Raw genomic sequence first — 27,330 nt, 5'->3', positions numbered from 1 at the left:
ATACGGTTTGTACAGTAGATGAAAAATGGCCTTCCCCTGCCCTGTTTTTTAATTTTTTTCCTCCCTCCCCCCCCTCCTGAGATTCTCCTGCTGATGCATGCACAAAGTGTGTATGGGTGTTTGTGTGTGTGGTAATATTTGGATGGATTTTTTATTTTTTTTTTTGCATGTGAAGAATGATGCGTGTCATAACACAGGCGGGAGAAGCTGTCGCCAAGGGAGCGTTGCCGCACTGAGACGACCCTGGCCCTGCTTTGAACTCCTCCCAGGACGCCTGTCGTAGCCCCCCTCCCCACCCCAAATACCTCCCCTGAACGCCACCTCAGAGCACTTTAAGGCACGGGGGTGAAGTGGCATCATGACAACCCTTCCCTCTTCCCGTTCTCTGTCTCTTTCTCCACACACAGTTGAATATTTCATGAGATGATGTGAGCAACGGTGACATCCTCCAACATCTCTCTCCGTTTTGCTCTCTGTCCACCTGTGATCTCGCTTGTGTCAGTTCTGCTGTACTTTTTATTTTTTTTATTTATTTTTTTCTTGTGGCGGGGTGAAAACACACAGCTCGAGGTGATACAGATAACCGGCGTTCAAGCCAGGACCAAAGCGCCACTTGATTTTTGACGATCAAAGGACACCAAAGTGGAGATAAACTTAAGAACGGTCACACTTTGCATGTAGGAAATTTCTGCGGGTGTGAAAGTGCACGAAGGAGTATTTTAACACGATAAGATCAGTTGTTTGGGTTTTTTTTTCTCTTTTAAAGTCTTCAGCTAATGGGCAAGACGGGATGCTTTTTTTCTCACCTTAAATGAATCACTGTGGTTACTGGATGAAAACTTGTGAAAATGTCTCAAAAGATGAAGCAACCCTCCTGCACTCAAACGGGTCGACTAAATCTGAAACCGACATTGACATTCAGCGACATTCCAGTTTGCTCACCTCTCCACTTGTACGGACTTGAAGGTGTCCCTTTACCCCACCTCTTCTTCATCCCCTCTTTTTTTTATTTTTTTTTTTATTTTGCCCAACCACCCAATGCTCCTTTAATCACCTGGCTTGCTCTCATTTCCATATTAAATAGGCTTTAATCATGAAAAGCAATCAGGCTTTTGCATATTCATACCTTCCCCTGTTCGCCGGCTTCCCCGTCTCGCTCCAGTGCCAAGCAGCCAGTAATCAGTAGGCAGGCGGCGTAATGCCATAGCCCCGGCCCCATCGCATGAAAACACACACACACACACACACCGCGTGAGTTCGGAAATAACTTCATATGCTACTTACGTATTATCTCTGCTCCGAGAGAGAGTGAGAGATAGAGGGAAAAGGAGATAAAAAAAAAAAGAAAAAAAGAAAGATGGCGAGACTGATCCCTGATTTGAGCTGCGAATATTTGTACAGAGGCTCAAGGAAAAGTCGATTTGCATAATGACTTTGTAGTTTTGCATTAATCACATTTGCATATGAAAATGCGTTAATTACTCCTGATGATTTTTTTTTTTTTTTTTCAAACTTGCTTCATTTGATGTCCAAGCTCTGGGGTTGTGATTAGGGGTCACATGGTGGGAGATGTGTAAAGTAGTATATGTGCGTGTGGGTGTTCTTACATGAGTGATCTGAATGCTTGCCAGGGAATTTAGTTTGAGTCTCCTTGCAGGCATGTTAATTTTTTTTTTTTTAATTCTTGCTTTTGCGAGTTGCAGATTTGCCCCTTATTCCACTGCTTTCTTTTTTTTTTTCCTTTTTTTGGAGGAAATGACATACACTTGCTCCTTCCCCCACCCCCCAAATTACACATTTAGTAACATCAGCTATCACAGTTGAAGTTTGCTAGTATGTATAACAGAATAATTATTCCAGTTTCAGTTATTTTCTGGAGGTTTGTGCAGAAATGATTGGTGATGTGTCACCCCGCCGCTCGCATCTGCACACCTACCTGCAGGTAGTTGCAGGATGAGCATAAAATATTTTTGTGGTTTGCGAGCTTTGTCTGCCATTTTTCAGCAATTTAGTGAAAGTGAAAGGAACTGCTTGAGTCCTCTTAAAGTTTGCACATGTGCAACAATAAATGGGCAAATTAAAGGCTGCCGATTGGAACAAAAATTAAGGGTAAAGATATTTAACCTTTCCATCAGATTTCTTTCTTGTATGTATTCTAGCTTTTACACACATCTGTCCTTGGACCTATACATATGTGTGTGTGTGCAATTACAATATACGTGTCCCTGCCTGCGTATGGGCCCCTAGCCTCGTTGGCCCATAATACCGCGCCTCAGACAGGACCACCCCAGGGGCCGTCTGACTCTGCTTGTGTCTGTCTGTTCTATAGCAGCAGGGTCAACTGGGTCTGCAAGGGGGCTGCTAAAGTGGCACAGCTGCACACACACACACACACACACACACACACATATATATAGGTGTATTTCCCTGTGAATGCACGGACGTCGATACGCACGGTGATAAGAGGCACACAAACAGAAAACATATGCCTGTGCAAGAATGCATACAATGGCTCTCATCTCCCATTAAGGCCTGCATCTCCCACTAAATACACACACACACACGCGCGCGCACACCCCCGCACACATGCAGACCCACTCTCAGCTTAAAGGCTCCCACATGAAGGCATCAAACACTCCACAGCCAGCTTTATGGCACTCATATGGCAGCAGATTTGATATTTTCCTACCACAGCGGGGGAATAAAACTTGCCACTAATTTGGACTGCGAGCGCCACCGCTAACTTTCAGCATGTGCTGACTGACTGTGTCTTCCAGATGTGCGGACTCTTTGCTCCTTAACAGCCTTTTTACTGAAGAGGCTTTAAAGAAAACTCCACGCACCGTCCCTGCTACACATGGCGAGCGACGATGGCGTTCCTGACGCCTTGGCGCAACAACCCTCACCTCCCCACCCCTCCAAAAACACACACACACACACACACACTTTTTTTTTGCATTTAGCTTTTGAGTGAAGTGTTGACGTGAACTTCATGCTCCCGCTGCCACCGATCGTCAGTCGCCTTGTGTCAGTGGGAATCTGCGAACGTGTTTATGTTCACTGTGTAAATAGCTATAATCAAGATATTTTGACTACGCGACTGTAGTTACAGTATTTGAGCTGCCGGCTTTCTCGCTCTGTCTAGCAGATGTGCTGAGTAATGGAGCGTTTCTTTTCTTAAAAAGAACATACAGTACATGTAGTGAAAGCATGCCTTCAGATGGAGAACCTGCTCAGCTGCATGTCTAGCTTGGCCTACTTTGCTTACCCGCTCTAAACCTTGTGCAGATTACTAGACAACATGCACGGTTCTTGTTCACTATATGACAGTATATGTTTGCTTCTGAGAATAACTGAGCTACTATTTATAGTAGTGAAAAGTAAAGTGTAGGGTGCTTGTTAATCAGCTACCTTCTACACTCTTCTTCTTCTTCCCCTCTTTATCTTATTAGTGCTCTGACTTGGGTGGGATTGTGAGAGAAGAGAGGAGACAACATATTTCCTTTTTACAAGCCGTCTCACCACAAGAGATATTGAAAGACTTTCATAGCACATTTACAGTATCCCCCCTGCTCCCCCTCAGTTCATCTGCTTGTTGAGTAATTACAATAAAAGAGAACTCTACAAAGACAATTCACGTAATATGAACCAGCTTGAGTCATAGGCGAACTGTCCTCCAGGCCAGCAGGGGGCTCCGGAGAGGACTTTAATTCTCAAACATAATTCATATCAGCAGGTGCTTTTTCATTTTGCGCCTTTGTAGTTTTGGCTGTTTTGTGGGACAACTTTTTTTTGGCTGAATGTTGAACTGTTTATGACGAGACGAATCACGCCGACCACATGTCATTTTGTGTGTCTTAAGGGACCATTTCGTGCCCACTACACAACAGATGACTTCAAGTAATTTTCTTCTTTCTACTCATAGCCTAGCGCTACAAAGTGTGCTTATCTGACTTAGCAACATACCTGCTAGCAGAAAGTTGCTTAGAAACCCTAAGCAGGAAATCACTTCAGATTTATTTGGGTTTATTTGGGACTCGAATTGCCCAAACTAGGATAGGTTGAAAGGTGTGTAGTAAACAGTCTTCAGTAAGAATGTGAACAATTAAGTTTAATTACACATGGAATTGGAAGTTCATCAACAATGCTCCAATGCCAGGAGCAGAAAAGTGACATGACAAGGTTAAGATCGCGGGTACAAAACAGAGGCATGTGTTGACAAAATTGCAAAGCAAAGGTACGAAATAGTTGTGATGAATCTCTTTCATTCCTGTGGAAGAAAAATAGTAAAACTGAGAAATGACTGGTTTCTGGTAAAACTTTATTCCAAAGAGCCATTTCTTTACAAAGTAATGCCAACTGACTGACATGCTATGGAGTTAAATGACGAATGATGATGTTTTAGAATCCTGTTTTCAATTAAACAGTACTGGTCCCATGCTGCCCAGGGTCCCATTCAATTTTGGCACAGCCCTGTCCACCTTCTGTGTTGTTCTGATGCAGGCTTGTCCCAACACCAGGATCTAGAACCATATATTGTTTTAGCTCTATAATACACACACACACCCCACATACTGTGGAAATTAAATGAAGGGGGAGGAAAAAATAAGTAGAAAGCAGATGTTTTGGCAAGAAAAGGCAGAGGTACTTTCATTTTTAATCTAACGCTAACATTTTTCTTTGTCAGTTACAGAGTCGTTAGATTTGATTTGGTTCAGTTTGCCCATCTATGTCTTTATTTTTTCTTTCCACTGAAAGCTCAGACATAAACCAGGGCATTTGGAATATCGTCAATACCTCAAATATTGATCAAATACATTTAATGAAACTTTTCCTACCCTATTACTTTTAATCACTTAATAAAACCGTGGGGCCGCCAGCAGGAAAAGAACAGCAATCCGTTGCTTTCTGAATGGCGGAGGGCCTGCGCTGTCACGTCCGTAGTCAGCACTACACACACACACACACACAGAGAGAGAGAGAGAGAGGGGTGGAGGTTAAGTGCTGAGGGTTAAGGAGCTCCCCGTATGCTGGAGTAATACATATTTTTCCAGCAAACTGTCTCTCTCTTTTTTTTTTCATGCTGGTCTTTCCCTGAGCAGAGCAGAGCGAGCCAGAAATGAAATAAAGCTCGAGATGTTATCAGAGTGATTGGTGCCAGCGGAGCTTGTCTGGGCCTGTGGTCTGGCTGGGGCAGCACTGGCCCGTACCAAGCGCCTGCATGCGTGCGCGAGCGTGTTTATGTAGGCGTGTGTGTGTGCGTGTGTGTGTGTGTCCTGGAGGGCTCTGGATAGATGAAAGCTTGCTTTAACCATAAGCTATGCAGGAGCCGTGCCAGGAGCAGGAAATGTATCAGCATGATAACAGACAGAAAGAAAGAAAACGAAGGGGGAAAAAAAGACGAAATGAACGAGTGGGTAAAAGGAGGGAGAAACAGAGGGAGAGGCCACGGGGGAGGGCCCGGGGCCAAATTCAGCCACATCGTGTCACTTCATAAATATGTGTTGAGAGAAGAATCAATGTTCATGCTTGCATTTGAGCGTGCACGTGGGTGTGTATATGTATGCGGGCGTGCACGTGTGTGTGTGTGTGTGTGTGTAGCAATCTGAGGCGATGTGTTGGAGACAAGACAGGAGACCGTTTGACACACCTGGGTATGTTTCAGGACACACTCTGGAGAGAGAACAGAATTCCCCTGGAGACATGACCGTTGCAACGTGAATAATGTTGTGCTGCTGGTGTTCAATAGATCATAAAAAAGACCTCATAAACATACGTGATAAAAAAAGAACAAACCCCCCCCAAAACAAAGAAAAACACACTTTCTAAGATTGTCATAACTCTTTCTTTTTTTCTTTCTCACAGACAAATCAGAGTTTGTTTGTTGGATTTTTGGCGGGTGGAAAAAGCTGTTGAAATTGTTACGTTTATGCATCTCGCTGACACTTTTATCCATAGCGACTTGCAAGTGAAGGTATAAAAGTGAGGTGGATATAAAAGCTGGCAATAAGCTGTTTCTATATATTCATGAATGCTGAAGATCTGGAATATTTATTTTTATGAATTTTGTTTTTGTTGGGTGGTTTTGTGGGTTTTTTTTGCTGTTCGGTGGCAGTTTGTGATGTTGGCACAAAATGTAATCATTAGATTTATGTTCTTGTGATCTTGTGGTATTTTCAGAGAAGCACTCATCAGACTTTTTCTGGCTTCCGGACTGACTGAGCTTCTCTAATTTTGACCTATTAGGATTCATATGTTTGTGATTGCAACTCATAAAGGGGAAAAAAATGTTTTGCAGGTCGTTTTATTCGGGTAGCAGTTTTAAACCTAGAATTGTCCTCTTTCATGCTTTATGAACATGTCGCTAAATGTTGTTGGCTGATGTGGTTATAGATAGAAGAGAGTGGAAGTTAATGGTTTGGATGTTCTATACGTACTATAAGTAGGGAAACAGAATCCTTATGTTTTATTATCTGATCAGAGATCAAGAGAAAATTGGCTTGACTCCGATCTTTGGCTGATTGATTGGTGCAACTAAATATATTATTTTATTTTTTTTAATGCAGTCAGGTTTGGATTTAATTTTAAAGAAATATGAAAGGGCTCCCGCAGGGATTATTTATCATTTGTTTTCTTTTTTTTAAATTTTTTTTTTTACATTTGCTCAGATGGAAGCAGACGTCTGCTTTGGATCATTTTGAACTTGGACATGAAAATGTCACTTGATAAACTTTTGAATAGTCACACCCTGTTTTAGAAACTCTAACAACTCTACTACACGTTTACATTGAAGGCAGAGGCCTTCATGTAAAAATAAAATCTTATTCATAGGTAAAAAGACAATTTCTCTCCTTGTTTGAGTTCAGTTAACACTAATTACATGACTTGCTAATTACCGTGTAATGGAATACTCCTTGCGCTCCCTCCAGACGATCTGACAAGCGAGAGTGAGAAAAGACCATTTTTTTTCTCATGACATCAATGTTAGTACACTGTTGAAACAAACTCTTTAAGGTGACCCACCCTCAATAAAAGTGATGTAAAAGTCTGCGTGCATTTCATTTGGATAAATAGGAATCGAGAGCCATCCCAGGATTGTTAACAGGATTATGATATTCGGTCTCATTTCCGGTTTTTATTATTCATTAAATTAATAGCAGTAAATAAGTGGGGGGTGGGGGGAGGAGAGACAGGGTGGAAACAACATTGCTTCTCTGATTTGTTCATTTAGTCTGGGAGTTGTGTCTGAAGTGCAGCGTTTTTGAGTGAGGAGTCAGGAAAGAGGGGCCAGCTGACATTTATTTACTGATGAATTTGCTGTTACTTTGTGAATAAAATGTGACTCCAGCAAAGACAGGAGCCGCAGACGTAACTAGACAAGCAATATTAAACCATGACTATAAATTATGTAATAATAGTAATAATAATAGTGAACTGTTTTACTCCGTTTAATTACGTAATACTAATTATTGCATTTGTCAGTTCTTTAAACTACAAATAAAGCATCCTAAATGGGAATTTTTTTTTACATTTTTACAAAGCTCGCAGTTCAAAATGGAAAGTTTGTAATCTAGATATTTTTTTTTGTAAGAAGTTGAGTGCTCTTGGGCCCCCCACTGCTGGCCTGGAGGACCGATGCAGCCAGCTGTGTTTTAATGAACGTACTTCAGAGCAGAAATTGTGGAAGATTAACAGGTAAAAGATGAAATTGACACATGAAAATATGACCAATTCTAAAGATTTACTTACACAACATAGTTTAACTAATAAGTTTCAGATTAGTTTGTTCTCCTGTGTTACAGTATTAATTGTTTTTGATAAAGGCATAAAGCGTTACAAGAATAGTAAGATCATTTTTATTCCAACAAGGTGGCATGTAAATTGTTTCCGTGACGACCATAAATGAGATGTGTCAGTAATTTGGGAATGACTGCTTCAGAGTTAAATATCGCTGAATTAGCATTAGTGCAAATGGTAAAGTAGTAGTTATAGGTAAAGTAGTAGTATAGTTATAGCTACTTTACCATTTAAAGTTAAAAAAAGAACAAAAAGCTGTTTGAAAAACCTTAATCAACAGTTCCTGATGTATATATGTTCACCCTTAGTGTTTTCTCATCAAGTGTGATGAATGAAATTAGCCAAACAAAACCATAAAATTAACTTTAATCAGAATGTTTTGCCAGGATTTGTTACCAACATTTACTGTTTTATTTCATCACTATTTCAGACTACAATCTGACATACTTGATTCAGATGTGAATAATTTAGGATTAATATTCAACAGAGTTCCTTTTTTACAGTGCAGCGAAGAAACATGTTAAGGAACAGGGATTGGATCACGACTGTTATCCGGCGCTGACTCTACTGGGTTTTACTGTGTTTGTGAAGGGAGAAAGAATAAAGTTTTTAATGGGGTGCTGTAAGCTGGGAGGGCTCGTGCACCATTCAAGGCCTCGCTTGTTTCTTCCTGTGGGCTCCCAGTTAAGCAGGACCGGCTACTCAGCTTTAGTGGGCAGAGCCCAGCTGGGACCCATTACTGCATGGCACTCTCTGTGAATGAATAGGCATATAGCATGCAAACACATATACACAAACACCACAAGCTCGCACCACAAAAGAGCCACTGTCTGAAATGCAACGTGTGAGAAAAAGGCTCGCTCTCGGGAGCGTTCGCAACAGGAAATGAGCACCACACGTTGTGATCCGACGCCTAAATAGTTATCACAATTTGCAGGTATTTTGTGTAAGTAATTTAATTATTCGTAGTGTGCTGCGCTTAGGCAAATATGCTGTGATGGCTACCATGTATAAAATGACATTTGCGTGACATTTAGAGATTCCACGTAGCAAAATTTCGCACGAGTCAATTTCATTTTATGCGCCGGCGTTCCTCAGGCTCATTTCGAGGTAAAACCTTAAGCAAACACTGTGGCGTACCTGCACACCAAGTCTCCATTTTATTGTCAAATCAGTTTTGAGTTTTCTGTCACAGTATGCCATACTTCCTTTTAAAGTTTTTTCTGTTTTTTCCTGTTTTTCTTTAAGAAATATTTGCAGTTTATTCCCATCTGTGAAAGTATATATATGTATTTATATATATATATATATATATAGTTTTTTCTATTAGTGAACAATTGTAGATTCTGTCTTGTTTTAATCACCATACTGGTGACACTTAAATGACTTTAAGGATGACACTGCTGCTTCTTTTTTTCTTGATTTCTTTAAATATCATGCTGCTGGTTTCCCCTGCTGACCTGTCAATAGATCAGAGATGAACTGATTGCAGGGGTGGATCTACAGGGGGGGGGGGGGGGGGGGGGCATGGCGGGTCAGTTGGCCACCCTGCAGTAAAGCTTTGCCTCCCTTTCAACTCATAAATGTTATGTCTTTAAAATAAAACTTTTTTTCAAATAACACAATTATGAAATAAATAAATGACAAAGGACATGTATACCTAAAGCTTGCCTTTATTTTCTTAGTACAGCAGTCCCCCCCCCCTGTATTTTGTGGATATTTTGTTGTCTCTTTTTACATAGCTGGGAGATTTTCACATACTTCACAGAGGATGTTCAGCATTGCCACCCTGCTATGACCTTTCCCACCCGTCCCTCTTTTGTCCCCCTCATGTAAAAGTTTCTAGACCCGCCACTGACTGACTGATTGTAACCTCACCCCGCCGATAGAGAAAACCGAAACACATCTCTACTTTTATTTCCATTGTAGCTGCCTCTTTTAGGAATGTGTGTTTTTTATTTTTCGTACTTTGAACCTCTCCTCTCCTCGTGACTCGTCTTTCCCACCGCGCGGCCCGAACATCTTTAATCCCCGACTCCATCTCACTCCTCTCTCTTACATCTTCTTTTCAACCGCAAGCACGGCTGAGTGTCGTCCATTTGTCAGGCTCGCATGTCAGACAGCAGACCCCAGAAGCGTGCGTGGGGTTCTCCTTGTGTCCCCACCCAACCCCAACACACACACACACACACACCCCCACACACCCACGCACACACGCACACACACACACACACATAGATGCAGTTATTTATTTATTTTATTTTATTGGAGCTGATGGCAATGAGTCAGGCTTAGAGAAATGCCACAGAGAGCTTAGCTAATGCACTTCACCAAGCTCCCCTTTTTCTTCTCATTCTCTGGGTTTTTGTCTCCGTTGCTCCTTTGCCAATAGTCGTAGCTCTTCACTGACAGAGAGGTCCTGCCAGTCCATTTTGCACGCCGCGTCCCTTGTGCCCTCCTTGCCTAATGGAAGCAACACGCTCCGCGAGAACCTCCCGCTCCTCATCCTCCTTCTCCTCCCTCTTGCGCATTGTTGTTCAGCTCGCCCCGTCTCCTCGTGCGTTTTTTTTGCGCGTGTGCGCCTGCGATCAAGCTGTTCGGTAGAGACACCCGATCGCCTCTTTATTGTTCGTTTGACCCACATCCCAGGAGGAATGAGGGTCGGGGCGGAGCACCCGGATACCTTGGGTACAGGTGCTCGGTGTGAGATGGGCCACTGCGGGAAAAGGTTGCAGATAAAGGGAAAAAAAACAAACATTTTGTGCATGGCTTTTTTGGGGGGGTGGGGGGGGGGGATCTGTGGGCCTTTTTAAGTCGTGCTGTTGCTTTAAATCTTCTCTCAGGCCTGTCAAGGCATTTCAGCTGGTCATATAGGATGCAAACACACACACACACACACACACACAGATGTATATGGTTAACAGGCCAAAGCTGCTACGAGTTAACATGGAGCCAGTCACACTGTGTGAGAGCCTTACCCCCTGCCTGCTACTGCCACCCTCCACGCTCTCTCTCTCCTTTCCCTTTCCTCTCCCTTTCTTTTGCTACACGTGTTTCTCTCTGCTTTTTCCGCTGCGACATTACTGTCCTTGCCATCCTCTTCGACAAAGAACACACACACACACACACACGCACACTGGCAGATGATCTCTGTGGCCCCTGATTAGTCTCCTTCATGACAAACAAGCCGTCAAAAGCTGAGGGAAGGAGAAGGAGGAGTGGGGATGCTCTGACGAGGAACAGAGCAGAGGTGCAACCGGGGGGTGGGTGGGAGGTGTGATAGGGAGGGTTATGGGGGGGGCAAGGGGTGAGGTGAGGAGGCTGGGACCCCTGGGGACCCCCTAGATCACAGCCATGCTAATGAGGAGCTGCTTCGCCAGCAGCGGAGGTGTCAGCTAAAGCCCTGACAGGTGCACATGCACGTACTCCCAGGGATTGTGTGAGTGTGTGAACAAAGAGAGCGAAGGGGTGCATGGGTGTGTGTGTGTGTTGCGTGCACTGAAAACAGAGAAGAGAGGGGCGGGGGAGGGGTGCAGGAGGGCAGGTTTACGTCCCAGTGGCCTAGCCTGCGGGCGGCTTTGTTCTGTATGCAAATGCGCCGCCCCGGCGCGCTGTCGCCCTTGATGGAATGCCGGAGTGGCGGAGCGGCACCTGAACCGGCGGAATGTCGCGGCGCTCGCTCGCGTCCCTGACGCCTCCTGTAGCACATTCTCCTCATCTTCCTCCCTAACAGCCAGCACCTGCACCGCTCTGTCCCGTGTCTTACATTAATGCGACGTTGTTCCACACTGTCTGTTCTGCCGCCGGATGTCAGATAACTCGCCCCGTGAGCTCTGGAGTCCGGATGCCGCTCAGCTCTGTGTAGAATTTCACACACTGTGAACTTTTCACTTTTTTTTTTAGTTTTTATGTTTTCATTGTCATGTCATTACCCTCAAACTTTACTGTATTTTATTGGCCGTTCTTTTTTTATGAGACGCAGCACATAATTGTAGGTTGAAAGGGAAAGGATATGTGGTTTTCGTTTTTGTTTTGCATACAACTATATAAAAAAAAAGTTTGGTACTTGTTGAGCTCCAGCAGATCTAGAAACAGGAAAAAAAAAAAAAAAAAGCTCAGACTCAGTGAGGTTGGATGGAGAACATCTTTTGACATCAACTTTCAATTCTCATCACAGATCACCAACTGGATTTAGTTACTTTGACTGGACCGTTTCATCTTTCTGTTTAGGATTATTGTCCTGCTGAAATCTCTGCTGCTGCCGTGAAAGATTCCCCTGAATTTAACTCCACCCACTTTCATATCAGCTCTGCTGAAGAAAAGCCTTCCCCAGAACATGATGCTGCCACTACCATGTTACATGATGTCTTTAGGCTGCTGGTTTAATATTTTACATGTAGGAGTAACAAAAATAAAGTCTTACCCTCTGTAACAAGTCTGTTAACTTGTTTTATAACTTAACCCCTTAACTGTCATAAAGACCCACTGACTTGCATGTAAGTGTTTTTTTGGGGTGACAGTGAAGGGGTGAAACTTCACACTAGTGGCGGGAGATACAAACTTAGAATTTTATCGCAACATTTTGTGGTCCTGTTATGATAACCATTAAGAGTGTGACAATAAAAAACCTGTTTATTACCGATTTCTTTTTAAGCAATAAATAGTTTTGCAGAACGATGAGTGCATGGCACAGCATTCAGAGCGCCACAAACACAAACATTGTTCTTCAGAAACATTCTCAACCGAAATTGACTTTTTCAGGACGCCACTTACTTAAAAAAAAAGAGGGAGATTTATTCAACTGAACTGCAAAAAGTAACTGCGTTTAACCCTATTTTTGAATTTACTGATATTTATTGATGCTCTCATTGAACAAAATGTGCAGCAAAAAGCTAAATTAGCATTTATGACTTCTACTGTCAGGTTTTTTAAAAAAAAAGATATTAACATCAATACCCCTGCTGTGTTCCTAAGTATTTATGATGCTGTTTGTTCTCCAGTGTTCTTCAATAGAACAACTGGATTTATACTTAATTTCGATTAAATTACACACAGGAACTCCTGTAGGCCATTGGTGAAAGTATCCGAGTAAAAGAAGGAGGATACGGTCTGCATGCTTCTTTTTTTTTAATTCGGACAAACATTTGAAAGCCGTTAACTTTCTATTTTGTGTTGATTTAGTCAAGACAAAATGAGAAAAAATGATGTGAATTCGCTGCCATACAGTCGTCGTGGGTCTCCTTTGACCCGCTCTCTTCTTGCAGAACGCTGACCCTGCAGGTCCCACAGGATTACATCACCTGATAAAGGCCACTAAGTGGAAACGGAGGGACCTCAGGCTTTAATGAACCAATCAGAAATCACATGTCAGCGTTCCAGGATGGCATATGTGAATTTCTTAGCTAGAGTCAAACCCACACGGCCGCAGCGTACAGACTGGTTCGTACGTCAGCGCTACCAGACTCACGCCACCTTTGCTACACTGGCCATATGCAAACAGTCAATACCGTGGCTCCTCTTTGTACACTGGCATTTTGTTTGTACTTTTTAAGGCAAAATAATGGCTATAAAAGGCAATCTGGAAAGAATAAAATCTGATGTAAAGCTCAGATCTCAGTCCCTGTAGACTGGGTTAATTGGCCTGGTGGTTTAGTAAAGGAAAAAGAAAAAAACAACGCAGGAGAGAGGGAGAGCATTATTACTGGCCCACCTCAGCTTCCATGCATGTGCCAATGTTTTAATAACTTCCTCCAGGCCTTCTGGCCCTTAGCCCTTGTTTCCCCACGCAGGACAAAGAGCTGCCCTCCTGAGCTGGTCCCGGGTCTGTATTGTGCACTTCCTCCCCCCGCCCCGCCCCTTGTTTCCATGGGAAAGCCTGCCAGCGTGAACACCTGGGCAGAGAAATAACAGATAGTCCCCCCTCTCTTTTAGGTGAATTCCATTACAGCAAAGCGTTTTACAAATTGCTGGCGAAACGACAAAAAAAAAAAAAAACATCAGCGGAAACGCAGTGTAGCGTATTACCGAATCCTGCTGCGACTCCATTTCATTTAATCTCTCATCTCAGCCTCGTTCACAAAGAAAGAAAAAAAAAAAAAACCCACACACACACACACACATAGGAGTGTGTGGCAGAGTAAATTGGCCGATTAGGTCCAGCGTCGGTGGCTGCGTTGAGAAGGAGGAGGATGTAACCGTTCTAACTGGCACTTGACCTCGGCGGTCAGAGGGGGGAAAGGTCAGGCCCTGCATGTCGGGCAGGCGACTGTGATTACCACAGACTGAAGCATGACATGACCCGCCATGATCCTTTAATGAGGGCTTGTATAGGCCAGAGCACTGAATGTCAACCCTCTTTCAACGTTTAGTTTTCATCCTATCAATTTACACTGTAAAAAAATAGTTTTGGGGCATACTAATTATATATATTATACACAGCTCTGGAAAAAATTAAGAAACCACTTAAAATGATCAGGTTTTCTGATTTTACTGAAAAAGATGCAACGCTTTCAGACCTCAAAGTTCATATTCATTTAGAAACAGCAATAATGTTTTAATTCAGGAAGAGTTCAGAAATCAATATTTGGTGGAATAACCATGAGTTCAGTGCAGTGGTCTCTTAATTTCTTCCAGAGCTGTATATATAAAGAACAGGTATATAAGTTTGTAAAAATAATGTCAGCTTTTAAAAATTTTTTGTAATAAATACTAAACTTTGACTAAATGACTGAAGCTGTTGGTTCCATCAACAGGTCAACAATGTTGAGGCAATTTCTAGTTTGAGATGAGGGGGCAGTTAAAGTCGAACTGAAGCTGAGCAACTTTGCGCCGAGACAATCTTTGTCAATGAAAATAACTAAGGACAGCACAGAAAAGATTAACATGCCACCTTATCAGAATACATTCAGAAAGTTTATTATTACATCTGTAGAGTTTTATGCCGTCATCATTAGCCACGGCTTTTTTCTTCCTCATCTATTAGCCTGTAAGTCACAAACCACACGATCCCAATAACTTGTTAGAAAATTGCTAATTTAATTGGGAACGATCATTTTTGAGATTGACTGGAAAACAATGGTGTCTTTTAGCTAATATACTACACAAAGCTACACATCTTTACAGAACAGAACCGACCCAAAGCACTGGCAAAAGCCGAGTCGTTGGATCCGCAACGAGAGGTTGACTTTTTACACTGATATCAAAACTTTACATTTGTTCTGTTGTTTTTGTTAAAATATGTTAACAATGACCTGCTTTACAAATCTTACTGACAAGATTACAACTGGCAAAATTTGTTGAAGCTAGCTTGGCAATAGCATTAATGCTAAAGTCAAATTTGTTTGCTAACCCTCAGCCCGTTGGTGTTGCTAATGAAGACGAACCAGATCAGCCAAGTGATCTAAGTAAATATAGACTAACTAATTCAGCAAGTAATTTCATTAAAAATAGTTGAAATGATCCAATTTCATTTAAATGTCTATTAGCTGTTAAATAATTTAACCCGTAATTAAAATCCAATGTATGTAAATTGTTACTTCGATTTAATTGGGTAACTTTGCTTTATTATGGTCTGGTTTACCATTTTTTCTGCTCTCTGTTCAACCCCCCACCCCCTGTTGCTCTCTTGCTTGTTGGGGAAGTTGATGAAATTTGTCTTTGGCCATCATTAAGCAGCCACCATTGACTGCCACTCTATTAGCTGCCATGCTTCCTTTGGCAGCATATGGTGCACCAGTGTAAGATATGACAAGATGCAAATTTGTTGCTGTAGCAGTGGTGGGGCTAGTAGGTTATAAGCATGGCGGGTTTTGATTTACTTGGATTCATAATCCTAGTGTATATATAGTGAAAAAAAGAATAGAAAAAGCAGACATGAAGTAGCTCAATCCTTTATAGTTATTAGTTATAGGTCCAGAGATAATACAGCTCTGTCCCTGTGGGGGCATGTAAATAGCCTCCGTGTGTGTGGTGCGGTGTGTGCGCCCAAGCCAGTCAGGTCCCTTAAATCCCCCCCCACCCCTCTTCTTTACCCCTCCATTCCTCCTTTTCCCTTCCCCTCCCTGGCTCTCTTCTCCCCATCCAAGCTGTTAAGCTGTCCAGCTCTCCGCTGCCAAGCGGCCGTGTGAAGCTTAGCCAAACTAAACACGGGCAGGCAGCCCGCCACTCGCCCCGCACACGCACGCAGCCGTGCGTGTGCGAACGCAGGCGCACATGCCCCCCTCGCCCCTCGCGTGCGCGCAAAATGGGGGGCTCCGATTGAGCGCGTGCGTCAACGCGCTACCCCGTATTAGCAGCGAGAGTCGGGTCGCGTCCCAACCCACACAAATAGTGAAAGTGACGGCTGCACCAGAGCACTGCTAATAGCGGAGGAAAACCGACAGAATCAGTAAATGAGCCCCTCATTAACTTTTTCTGACCCTTTCTCCCCAGAGGCAAGCCAAACCAATCACAGAGCCAAATCAGCTTCCTGTACCAGACACTGATCCAACATCAGCTTTCGCTCATCTGCTCTCCTCGGTGCAAAGTGAGAGCGTGTGAATTTGTGCGAGAAAGGATGTAGACTGTGGAGTGGAGAGAACATATTCCTGAGCGTGTATGGGTGTCTGCATGTGTGTTTTACATTCCATTACAAAGGGTGGCTTTGAGGCAGTCAGCCATCTTAAGGACTCTTTTGTTGATCATATAAAACTCTGGCCAAGCCTAACTTCCCCGGCTTTGTGTTGGCCCCTCCGGGGCTTCAAGCTCTGGGACGACTGTACCAACTTGACTCCACTTGCGGTAGCCGCTGATCATAAAGTAGATTCAGATGCCTTGCAAGCAAACACAAGACTGTGGAAATGCCTCTTCAGTGGAAGCCTGCGTTCAATTAGATGAACCTCTACTGGTTTTTTTTGGGGGTTTTTTTCCTGAGTCAAAAGCAGGCTGACAGGGCCATGCCACAGTGACTGATGGATGCATTTGGTATTATTAAGTCACTGCATTTAAAGGGGTAATTTGTCAACGAGTGACGCTCAGTTCTCAGAGTGTGGAGCCACAACAGATCTCTTTACAGTCCCCCGTAACTACACCAGTGACGCAGGGATCCATTTAATGTGGACACAGTTATAAAACCAGCGGCACTTTTATTTACTCATCAGCTCTATCTCTTCTCTGGTGTGTGCTTCTCTGGTTTCTCTCTTTGTCTCCCCCTCCTGTTCCATCTGCTACCCCCACCCCTAATATCTTCAGCTTTTTACCCATTGTTCGCTCCCCGGTTTCCATATGGAAATGACAGAGTTGACGAGATGGATCTGTATATTAAAGCCCTGCTGACATTAGAATTTGCATAATGTGTCACAGCCTAAGGGCAATACCTGCCACCTATATTAGCCTGTAGAAACACACCCTCTCTTATGAAGTCTCATAACACAACGCACAAACAGAAAGCTCATCTTATGCTTCAGTCTCAGGGCAATAAATTTTCCCAAATGCCTCACATGTTCATGAGCACAATAATTCAAAAGACAAAGGTTGGCTTATCTTAAGCACTGAAACAGAATGCAACTTCTTTTCGTGTTTCTTGAAGACATGGCCACTCTTTTCCAAAAGGCTTCCTCAGTCCTGACAACAGATTGAAAGTTTATAAGCTAAGAGGTGAAACTTTTTGGGAAAACGAAACGACGGGTCCAGTTTCCTACTTGTTGCACAACTGGAAATGTCATGTTTTCATTGACAAAGAATCTACATCTATATGATCAGTGTGGTTGTTGAATAAAAAGGCTTTTTGTACATTATTTGAGAGGTGTGTTTTACAATGTTTTTTTTCCCTTTTTTCTCTTGACCTTCAGATAAAGACGAACCATCCAGCTACATCTGTACTACCTGCAAGCAGACCTTCAACAGCGCCTGGTTCCTGCTTCAGCATGCCCAGCACACTCATGGCATCCGCATCTATCTCGACAACCATCTGGCCAACTGCTCCCTCACTCCCCGCATGGCTCTGCCTCCTCCCCCAGGAGTCGATGCCTTGCCTCGCTCCCCTCTCCCTACTTTCCTTGGCGACACCAACAACCCATTTCACCTCCTCCGCATGGCTGCGCCCTTGCTCAGGGAACATCCTCACCCTCCAGGGTACATGGAGACCCGCCTTCCTGCGACGCCGCCCTTTGTCAGCCCTCCGCCTCCCCCTAGGCCACCTCTAGAGCGACTGGGCCCAGAGGAAATGGGGCTGCTGTCACAGCACCCCAGTGCCTTTGAGAGGGTGATGAGAATGACCCCCATGGAGCCTCCTTCCATGGACTTCTCCCGTCGACTGAGAGAACTAGCGGGCAACACAACCAATAACGGCGGGCCCACGCCTCCTTTGTCACCAAACCGCGTGCCACCCATGCACCGCCTGCTGAGTCCAACACTTTTCCAGCCTGGTGCCAAGCCCCCAACATTTCTCACCTATGCCCCACAGCCACCTGTATCCCAGGGGGGCCACGGCTCCTCCAGCCCTCCAGACGCACAGGGTCAGAATAATGCCCCTGGAAAGTCAAAATCTTGCGAGTTCTGTGGCAAGATCTTCAAGTTTCAAAGCAACCTAATTGTCCACAGACGCAGTCACACAGGAGAAAGGCCCTACAAGTGTCATCTGTGTGATCATGCCTGCTCCCAGGCCAGCAAACTTAAAAGGCACATGAAAACACATATGCACAACAAGTCTGGGAACATGACGGGCTCCCCAGAACAGGGGAGTCGGGGAGAGGAAGGAGAAGGTGACGGAAAAAATCGAGAGGGCGATGCGAGGGTTATGGAGATGGAGAATGAGGAAGAAGAGGAAGATGAGGAAGAAGAGGAGGAGGAAGAAGAGGAGGAGGAGGAAGAGCTAAGGAATGGGAGTCGACCAGATTCCAACCTAAGTGACGACTCCCAGGAATTCAGTCACAACAGAGAAAATGGTCCCAGACAGTCCCCTGAGGAGAAACCCATGAGTGGGGACAGAGTTAATGACAATGGAGGGATGGGCATGATGCATCCATACAACCACCTGGACAATCACCTTAGACTTAACCCTAACAAGAGAAGCTTGGAGAGGCAACCTAATGGAGACAGTGGGGAGAGGAATGAAGTTGAGAGAGAAAATGACAGGGAACCAGACAGAGAGCGAGAGGAGCAAGAGGATATTAGGCCCATGATGAATGGCAGGATCAGTGTAAGTGAAGTGGAGGCCTTTCCTGGGCTTTTTCAGCGTAGGCCCACTCCCATCACCAGCCCGAGCCCCTCCAACAACAAGAGGATCAAGATAGAGAAAGAACAGTTGGATATTCCTCCAACCATACCCCTCATATCCCCAGAAAATGTCTACTCCCAGCTTCTGGCTGGCTACGCTGCTTCCCGCCACTTCATCAGAGAACCTTTCTTGGGCTTCACCGACTCCCGTCAGTCGCCGTTCGCCACCTCCTCCGACCACTCCTCCTCGGAAACGGGAAGCCTGCGCTTCTCCACTCCACCCGGGGAGCTGATCGAAGGCGGCAGCGCGTCGGGGCGCAGCGGAAGCAGCACCCCTCACCTCCTGCGCGGACCGGGGCCCGGCCGGCCTCCCAGTTCGAAGGAGAGGCGAAACGACACCTGCGAGTACTGCGGCAAGGTGTTCAAGAACTGCAGCAATCTGACAGTCCACCGGCGCAGCCACACGGGGGAGCGGCCGTACAAGTGCGACCTGTGCAGCTACGCCTGCGCCCAGAGCTCCAAGCTGACGCGTCACATGAAGACCCACGGTCAGTTCGGGAAGGAGGTGTATCGATGCGACATTTGCCACATGCCCTTCAGTGTCTACAGCACACTGGAGAAACACATGAAGAAATGGCATGGTGAACATTTGATGGCCAGTGAGGTCAAACTGGAGCAAGCGGACAGAGGTTAAGCCACCAGCGATAAGTTATAAAGCATATGGTATACAGTACACACACATCTTCGCTCTCCCTTCACACATACACACACACATCCACACACCTCCTAACACCACTTCTTCAGTGACGGGGCTTGGCTGGATTATCGCTCTCTTGAAAAAAGAAAAAAAACAAAAAAAAAAACAAATTAAGATTGATTGATGTTTATCATTTTTTCTTGTCACAGAAACTGCCACCTGAGAATATTACCAAATGGAAACTTTAATAACTTGTCTGAAATGCTCAACTGGGTGTTTCATGGCAAACAGTCTGAGGATTTTATCAGTTAGGAATCTATGGAGCCTTTCTACTGTGCAATAATTTCTGTATTTATTGGATTTTTGTAATGATATTTGGCATGTGCAGGTAAACCTTTGTGGGATTTCATATGGAGTTAGTTTTGAAATGTTCTAAAAAGAAACTTTTTTTTTTCTAAAATGCTATAACTGAGAAGACGTCCCCACGAATACAATGTTTTACTTTTTTTTTTGTTCCTTTAAGGAAGCTTGTTATCCTGTGAGAGTAAATTTGTGTGAAGCAGTTAGCTTTTAAAAGTTTCAAAAAACGAAAAGGGAAAAACAAAAAAAAAAAGAAAAAAGACTCGTTTTCTATATTACCTGCAGCAGCGGATTACAATCCATTCCCTCATACAGGCCTAAAGCACTGAATGTCTGCCTGACAATAAAACATCCTTTCTGGATTTTAAAAATCCAACATTATCTTAGAGATCTGGTACGTTGGTGTTAATTTATTCAGGGAGCGTTGTCCTTTTTAAGAAATGGCAAACAAAAAAAAAACAAAACATTGGAACAATTTCAAAATGCAGTTACTGTATCGGTGTCCTTCCTGCAAAAAAGGACGTAAATAAAGGTTGCACTTGACAGAGATACCCTTAAACTGATGCTCAGTACATTCCTAATGTAGGATTAAACCACCATATTTAATATGTTGAATAAGTTAAGACTACTTGTGATTAATGTGAGAATGGGAACAGTCCTTTTTATGGTTTGTAAATATTCTTTTTTTATATATATATGTTAAAGTAGCCCTGACTGTAAATGAAAGATGGCCTAAATCTACACAATCAAAAAACAAAGAACAAAAAAACCAGCTGCTTACATATCTGACATGTAACTACCATCCTTTCCTTTTCTTCATTAAGCCCACCTCCAGTTCACTGTCAAACGTCATTTGCTGAGCAAAATTTGCTTTCCTGTCAAAACCACTCCCTCCTGTGTCTGATGTGGAACGTCTCGGCGACCAGAGCTGACTTCCTGTACCCCCCCCCCCAAAAAAAAAACAAAACAACAACAAAGAAATCTGGTTGTCAACTGAAATGAAACTCGCGTCCCTTCGCGCTCCGCTGCTCCGAGCTTCTCCCTCTCTCTGATGGCGTCTTTTCTCAGCCCACCAGTTCAGATTCAAGCATTAAGAGTTGCTTTTTAAACGGGAAGGCCGCTCATTTGCCTCACGCGGCGAGACGAGGGGGCTTTAACTCCCTGTAGCAGATTTTGAGACAGTGTGCCCGTACGTGTCTTTCGGGGATTACGTTTTTTTTAATATATATATATATATATTTTTCTGCATCGTTCATCCTAAAATGAGTCTGTTTGAACAAAAAGAAAAAAAGAATGAAAAAGCCATATGAGTTATGATAATTTGGAGCACAGCTGCACTAGGGGATGGCCGAGCGACCTTGAGTAGGGGCTATTCTTGTGGCAAAAATGAAAGATTGGAGCCGAGAAATGAAGACGTGCGAGAAAGAAACAGAGGGAGAGAGAGAGAGAGAGCAAGACCTTGACTGGGGAGAGTAGTCATTCAAATGAAATTGGAAGCATATGAAACATGTATTTTTTTAGTTGTATTTTTTTGGTACCCAAATGCACATCTACTGGCCACATCTTATAACAGACCATCAGAGTGAGACAGAGCGAGCGTGAGAGGGAGGGAGACAGACGGCGGAGCCACAAGAAAGGAGAGCGAGGCTACATCTTTCATCCTAGCGCCGCAATCCTCAGCCATCGAAATCATAATCACTTGAAAGTTTGACCTACCATTTTGGCCTATTGTCAGGTTTTATCTGCACCACTTCGCTTTGATAGAACAAAAAGATATACTGCGCTTTAAATGCAATCTCACTTCTTCTTCATCTTTTCTGTTTTTTGTTGGGTTTTTTTTTTCCTGGCAAATCTGAGAAAGAAAAAAAAAATGTTGCGGTCACAATGAGAGCTCAGCATAAGCTACGTCGTTAGGTTATCATTTTGGTGAATCGACACAACAGCGAGACCGGCGGGAGAGAAGCTTGCTTGCATATTGTTTTGCGTGAATGCAAAAACAATTTAAAGGAGACGAGAGAGAAAAGGAATCAAGGTGCTTTCTTATTTTTGTTTCTTTTTAAACACGTCGTGTATTATTATCCCCCGTTCAGAGGCAGGACAAGACGAGGCCAGGCAAACGCACTCGGACGATGGGACGGCGGAAAGCTCACAGAGACCCCAGATCACACACAGACATTCAGTCTAATAATATGTTTACAGTGTTGAAGTATGCCATTTAAGAAAATACTCTGTTAGTGTTGATAATGATGCTAAAGTTTTCTCTTTTTTTTTTTTCCTCCTTTCTCCGTCGTTCTCTCCGATAATTTGGCAGTTTTTGTACGATTTTCCTGGTGGAGGGGTTTTTACCTACATTACTGTGTTTCTGTATGATTGCTTGTTCACTGTATGGAGATTATGTAAAATGCTCAGTCGTGGCAGATATTTTCTTTTTCCTTATTTTTCAAACAACAGTGATGTCACTTTTGACTCCAGCTATTTGATTATATATATATACATACATATATATATACACACACACATATATATATATATATATATATATATATATATATATATATATATATATATATATATATATATATATATATATATAATTTTTTGGGGACTTTTTTTTTTCTTGAGCTATCCTTAGTGGATATAAAACAAAATGATTGAAAAACAAGAAAACGGAGGAAAATAAAGCTGAAGCAAAAACCCTTCGGGCGAGTGCGGCGGTTTCGTGCAGGAATTCTTCTCCAAATCAATTTTCAAGGACCTTCGTGGACTTTCATGGTCTTCTCCTCATGTTTGGTTGAAGGTCTTGTGATGGCACTTAAAACTGTAATTTTTTTTGGATACATTTTCATATTTCACTTTTCAACACTTTCACCTACACTCTTTGTACAAAAAAAAAAAAAGTTTCCTTGTTCCTTTTTTTTGTTTTGTTTTTGTTTTTGTTTTCAGGGCGGCGGGGGGGAGGGGGGGAAGTGGTGCATCATTGTGAAAAAAAAAAAAAAGTGTTTTCAGAACAGTACACATCTGCTGTTTTGAACATATATGTATTTTTGTAATGTGTTGAAAAATCAATACAAGAAAGCCAACACTTCAATAAATGTTGCAATTGCTCTATGAGAGAACCATCTCTTTTTATTCAGACTGTGATCCAGATTTGACGAGAATTTGATCAGGACACTTACACATAACGTTTAAATGCTCTTCCGACTTGTTTTAGTTAAAAATGTATTCCCAAAATACTAGAGACTGGTATGATCAGCGCTTTTGTCATAAAACAAGGTCTCCTATCAGCCTCTCGATGGATCTGGACCTTGTCCTGAGGAGTTTACACGTCGTTCCCAGCATGTGTGGATTTTCCTTCAGCTTCCTTCCTTCCCACAGTCTGCTCTGCAAAGGAGCAGCTCAGATTTTTTAAGTTATTAGCAGTAAATGTTCCCTTACTTGTGGTTAAAAAAAAAAGAAAGATGATTGGCCTCACAAAATCATTTCAAGGGCTGCAAATGGCTTGCAGGCCACACTTTGAACACCTCTGTTTCAAGCAGCATGTGCTGAATCCAGTCTGACTAGCTGTTAGGCTTCCCCCCCCCCAAAAAAAACTCTGAAGATTTCCTCAATTTTCAGCAAACTCACAATGATTTTTGATTTATGTGGAGTGCCTAAGCTGTCCCTTTAGGACATTAATACGTGACATGCCAGTTTTATGCATATAAAATGAAAAGATTTCAGGACTATTTGGCTAGAAATGAGTCATGGCTCAACAAAGAAGCAGCTGCTTCTTGGTTTTAACTTGAGTTTTTCTGGGGATTTAAGATTGAACATTTTCTGGGGAAAGCTTTTTCAGCTTTTTGTCTAAAACTCAGGGAATCAATAAAACTATTTTTTTTAAATCATACACGGAAATTAGACAAAAACGTAAAGATCAACCCCTGTCTAAAAGTAGTAAAATAATATAACCCAACAGATTTACCCTGCTTACGAATGGATTCTGCAATATAGTGCTCTCCTAGAAGACAAGGACCAGCAAATGCTATAAAAATGTTTATAACTCCCTATTTTAATAGTTCAAAGGCCAAATTTACCTTTTTTTATGCACCATCTCAAATGTGTTCTAGGACTGGCTGCTTTGCGAATCTCAGCCAATAGCGTGTCAAGTAGCATTGCGCCGAGCTTCTCAGTCCCCAAAGCTGCATTTTCTGTTATCACACAGGCAAAATTTCCACAAATAATTTGTAGTTATGCATGACAGAAAATCTTAATCTTTAAACAATTAACCCTCTAAACCAAAGATTTAACATGTTTAAATGTTAAATTAAACATTTAAACATTGTCTCTATTCTCAGGCTCTGAGAATATCGAACCTACAGCCAAAAACTGCCTTAAGATCTTCTTTTAGTATAAATCCAGAAAAGCTGGTGATTAACTTCAGTGGCTGAAGTTAATCACCAGGCTGAGAGGAGCCAAAAACATGGTGGACAAGTGCTGCTTTATCAACCCAAGTCATTTCTGTTTCCATTGGGAAGGTATTCAGCTTTACCAACGGTGTTCCCTGGAGACTTACATAATAACAGTAAATGAAGCCCTTCCAGTTAGAGTAAATAAATTTGTGCTTTTTTTAATCCAAGAAAATATCGTCGGCTTTTCCAACAGACACTTTACTTCAACTGGAAGTACTTCCTGCGCTCCTTTTTGTTTCTTTTCTTTTCTTTTTTTTTTTTTGTGCGTTTCACACAGGAAGATTATTGCTGGTGCGCCGCCTCCCACCTTCACTTCGGTTGTAAACAGTCTTTTTCGTTTCTGTAAATAACCGCTGCAGCCGTTTAAAGGGTTATTTTTAATGCAGCAGGAATCCACCTTGATAGAAGCTTCTCTTGGACTCGCCATAGGAAATGTCAACGGAACCAACCTATCTGGGATTATGCTGAACAAAGTCACCGAAAGAGGAAGAGCTGAACGAATCAACTGTGTTCTCTGCCAATGTACGCGTTGATAATCGTATGTTTGATTCTTAATAAATTCTCACCTCGTTGTCAGCGAGGAATGAGTTTGGACAAGACATGTCAACCCATTATGTTTAATCCAACACTAGCACTTCGCCAGAAAGACAAAAAACAGAAGCATTCTGGTAAATTAAACTTCAGAGGTGAGAGTTACTCCAACTTCTTTGTTCTCGCATTAACAAAAACAAAGACGCCTTTAAATGTGACTCATGAGGTTTATTCCTGAAAGCGGCTGCCGACCGTCTGATGCTTCAGAAATGAGTCCTGGCATGAGCGTGGAGGAGCCGTCAGGTATTTGTTGAGATGAGGCCAACTGCAGTCAGGTCTGTCCTCACTCAAGCCTGCAGGCCATTGCAGACAAAAAAATAAAAATAAAAAATAAATAAAAATCGCATATGGGATGGGCGTTGTTGCGCTTGTGCAAGGAGACAGAGAGAGAGTTCAATAGGAGTGAGAGAAGACGACATTAGGGTGCAGACGGGGCAGAAAGAAAACAGTCAGGAGGCTCAAATGCTCAAATCTAAGCTCCTTTTTTTTTTTTTTTTCTCCCCAAGGTAAGTCCGGAGAAGTTCTCCGCGCTCGGCTGCCATTTCCACAAACAGCGACCCATGAAAGCCCTCAGAATGGAAATTCTATATAAAAATGTCATTATTGCTTCAGAAGTATCTGTTATAAATTACCCACACAGATGATGTTAAAAGCATTTGCAGCTTCCCCAACTTCTGACTCTCTCTCTCTCTCTTTTTCTCTGTATATGTATGTTTGCGCCTGAAGGCATCATCTGGGCTCCATGCTGATGATTCGGGGGGGTTCTGGTCAGCAGAAATGTGCACATTGTAGAAGAACGTCAAATTACTACAGCTTTTATCCGAGCAAAAGCAGGAGTATTGACTTAGCAGCGGGGGGGTGGCATGACTTTCCACTGGCTCGGTGTTTACTGATGTTTTTTAATAATTGAAAACAAGTAAAAAAACCCAAACTGAAACTGCTCAAGCACAGTTCACTTTCCCCCCTCAGAGCAGTACGCACTTTACAGTTTTGAACGCAAACAGAATGTGCCATTAATCTGTTTTTGCTGCTCAAGCTGCTACAAACAAGGGCAACAGCAGTACAGTTTGCAAACACTCATCGTCACCATGGATGTCTTTTTCAGGAATGTTCGGGATTTATTTGAGCCATTTTTTTCATTTTGGTATCACTCGCATAACATTTAAAAAAAAACAAAAACAAGAATCAATTCACAAGTTTGAATTTATGTCATTTCTATACCTCGCGGCCCTGGAATTATGCAGGTTTATTATTCTGACCACTTTTACACCATACTGATGGTGAAACAGCTTCAGAACCCAATACCGTCACCAACACATCGTCCGTTTTCTCTCTTCTTTGCTCTGCAGACATTAGTTGTTTCCATTGGCCGCACAACTGTGCAAATCGGAATTTCAAAAATAAATGTGCTCAAAAGAAACGTGCCAACATCGAAAAAACTAACTTTTTTGATGAAACAAAAAAAAAAAATAATTTAGTTTTTTAGATTGTGGCGGTTTTTCATCTGTATCAAAATCAGTTCATTTCGCAAAACTGTAATGGAAAAACTTTTTACACGTCACAAGAGTCACATAGTCAACAACCGGATGTTACTACTGGCGGAAAAGACAAAGAAGACGACAGGAAGATGGCGCATCATGTTTTTGAAGAACTTTTCGTGTGGACACGCACGTATAATTTTAAATTGCAAAATTTTGTCTTTCGACATTAGAATATCGACAATGCTTTGGACACATTTGTAATGGAAGCGCAGCTACTGACTTTTTTTTTTTTAATACAAGCATATTCAAGGTTAGGATGTTGATCTCAAGAATCATAAATAAAATCCTTTTACCACAGAGCGACAGTTTGGGTCAAATCCTTTTCATTTGTGCTAATTATGTTTTAAAGCTGGACATTGGCCCCAAAGTACATTAAAGTGTAACACACAATAGAAAGATGTGATATAGAATGACCCTGTCCTCAGTGGTAATGACAATGTGTCCACCAAATATGGTGGTGTTCATATTTAATGTGGATAACTTTGATTCTGGACAGGTAGAAATAAAAAAAATAAATAAAAAGGAAAAAGTCCAGAATAAAATCAAACATCTGCACCCAATTCCTCTCTTTTAAAAGTAAGTGACTGAACTGAAAACAATTTCAAATGCATCTTAAAAAGCTTCAAATTAATATGTCATGCATGCCCTTGACGACTGCATGGAAACTCGTGTTCAAACGCACAAGTTGGTTACTTCTGGCTCT

At 42.6% G+C, this 27,330-nt stretch overlaps 1 protein-coding gene and 1 long non-coding RNA gene across 2 annotated transcripts in view; one reads left to right on the top strand and one right to left on the bottom strand.

Annotated features, from left to right (window-relative positions):
- The window catches only part of bcl11bb (BCL11 transcription factor B b), a 38,380-nt gene extending 16,471 nt beyond the window's left edge, over positions 1–21,909 (top strand). Inside the window, exon 3 of the mRNA XM_032584473.1 lies at positions 17,625–21,909. Coding sequence (XP_032440364.1) covers positions 17,625–19,684 — 2,060 coding nt within the window. The 3' untranslated portion in view covers positions 19,685–21,909. The remainder of the gene's footprint in view (positions 1–17,624) is intronic.
- LOC116733675 (uncharacterized) lies at positions 1,012–19,885 on the bottom strand. The gene is made up of 2 exons (XR_004342077.1): positions 19,752–19,885; positions 1,012–2,945 (listed from the first exon to the last, which is right to left on the bottom strand). It is a non-coding gene; the product is annotated as an uncharacterized LOC116733675 (long non-coding RNA).
- Positions 21,910–27,330: the final 5,421 nt, after the last annotated feature.

The sequence above is a fragment of the Xiphophorus hellerii genome, chromosome 15 (assembly GCF_003331165.1).
Source record: "Xiphophorus hellerii strain 12219 chromosome 15, Xiphophorus_hellerii-4.1, whole genome shotgun sequence".
Taxonomy (NCBI): Eukaryota; Metazoa; Chordata; class Actinopteri; order Cyprinodontiformes; family Poeciliidae; genus Xiphophorus; species Xiphophorus hellerii.
The sequence above is the reverse complement of the archived record's forward strand: the minus strand, read 5'-3'. Positions and strand labels throughout refer to the sequence as shown.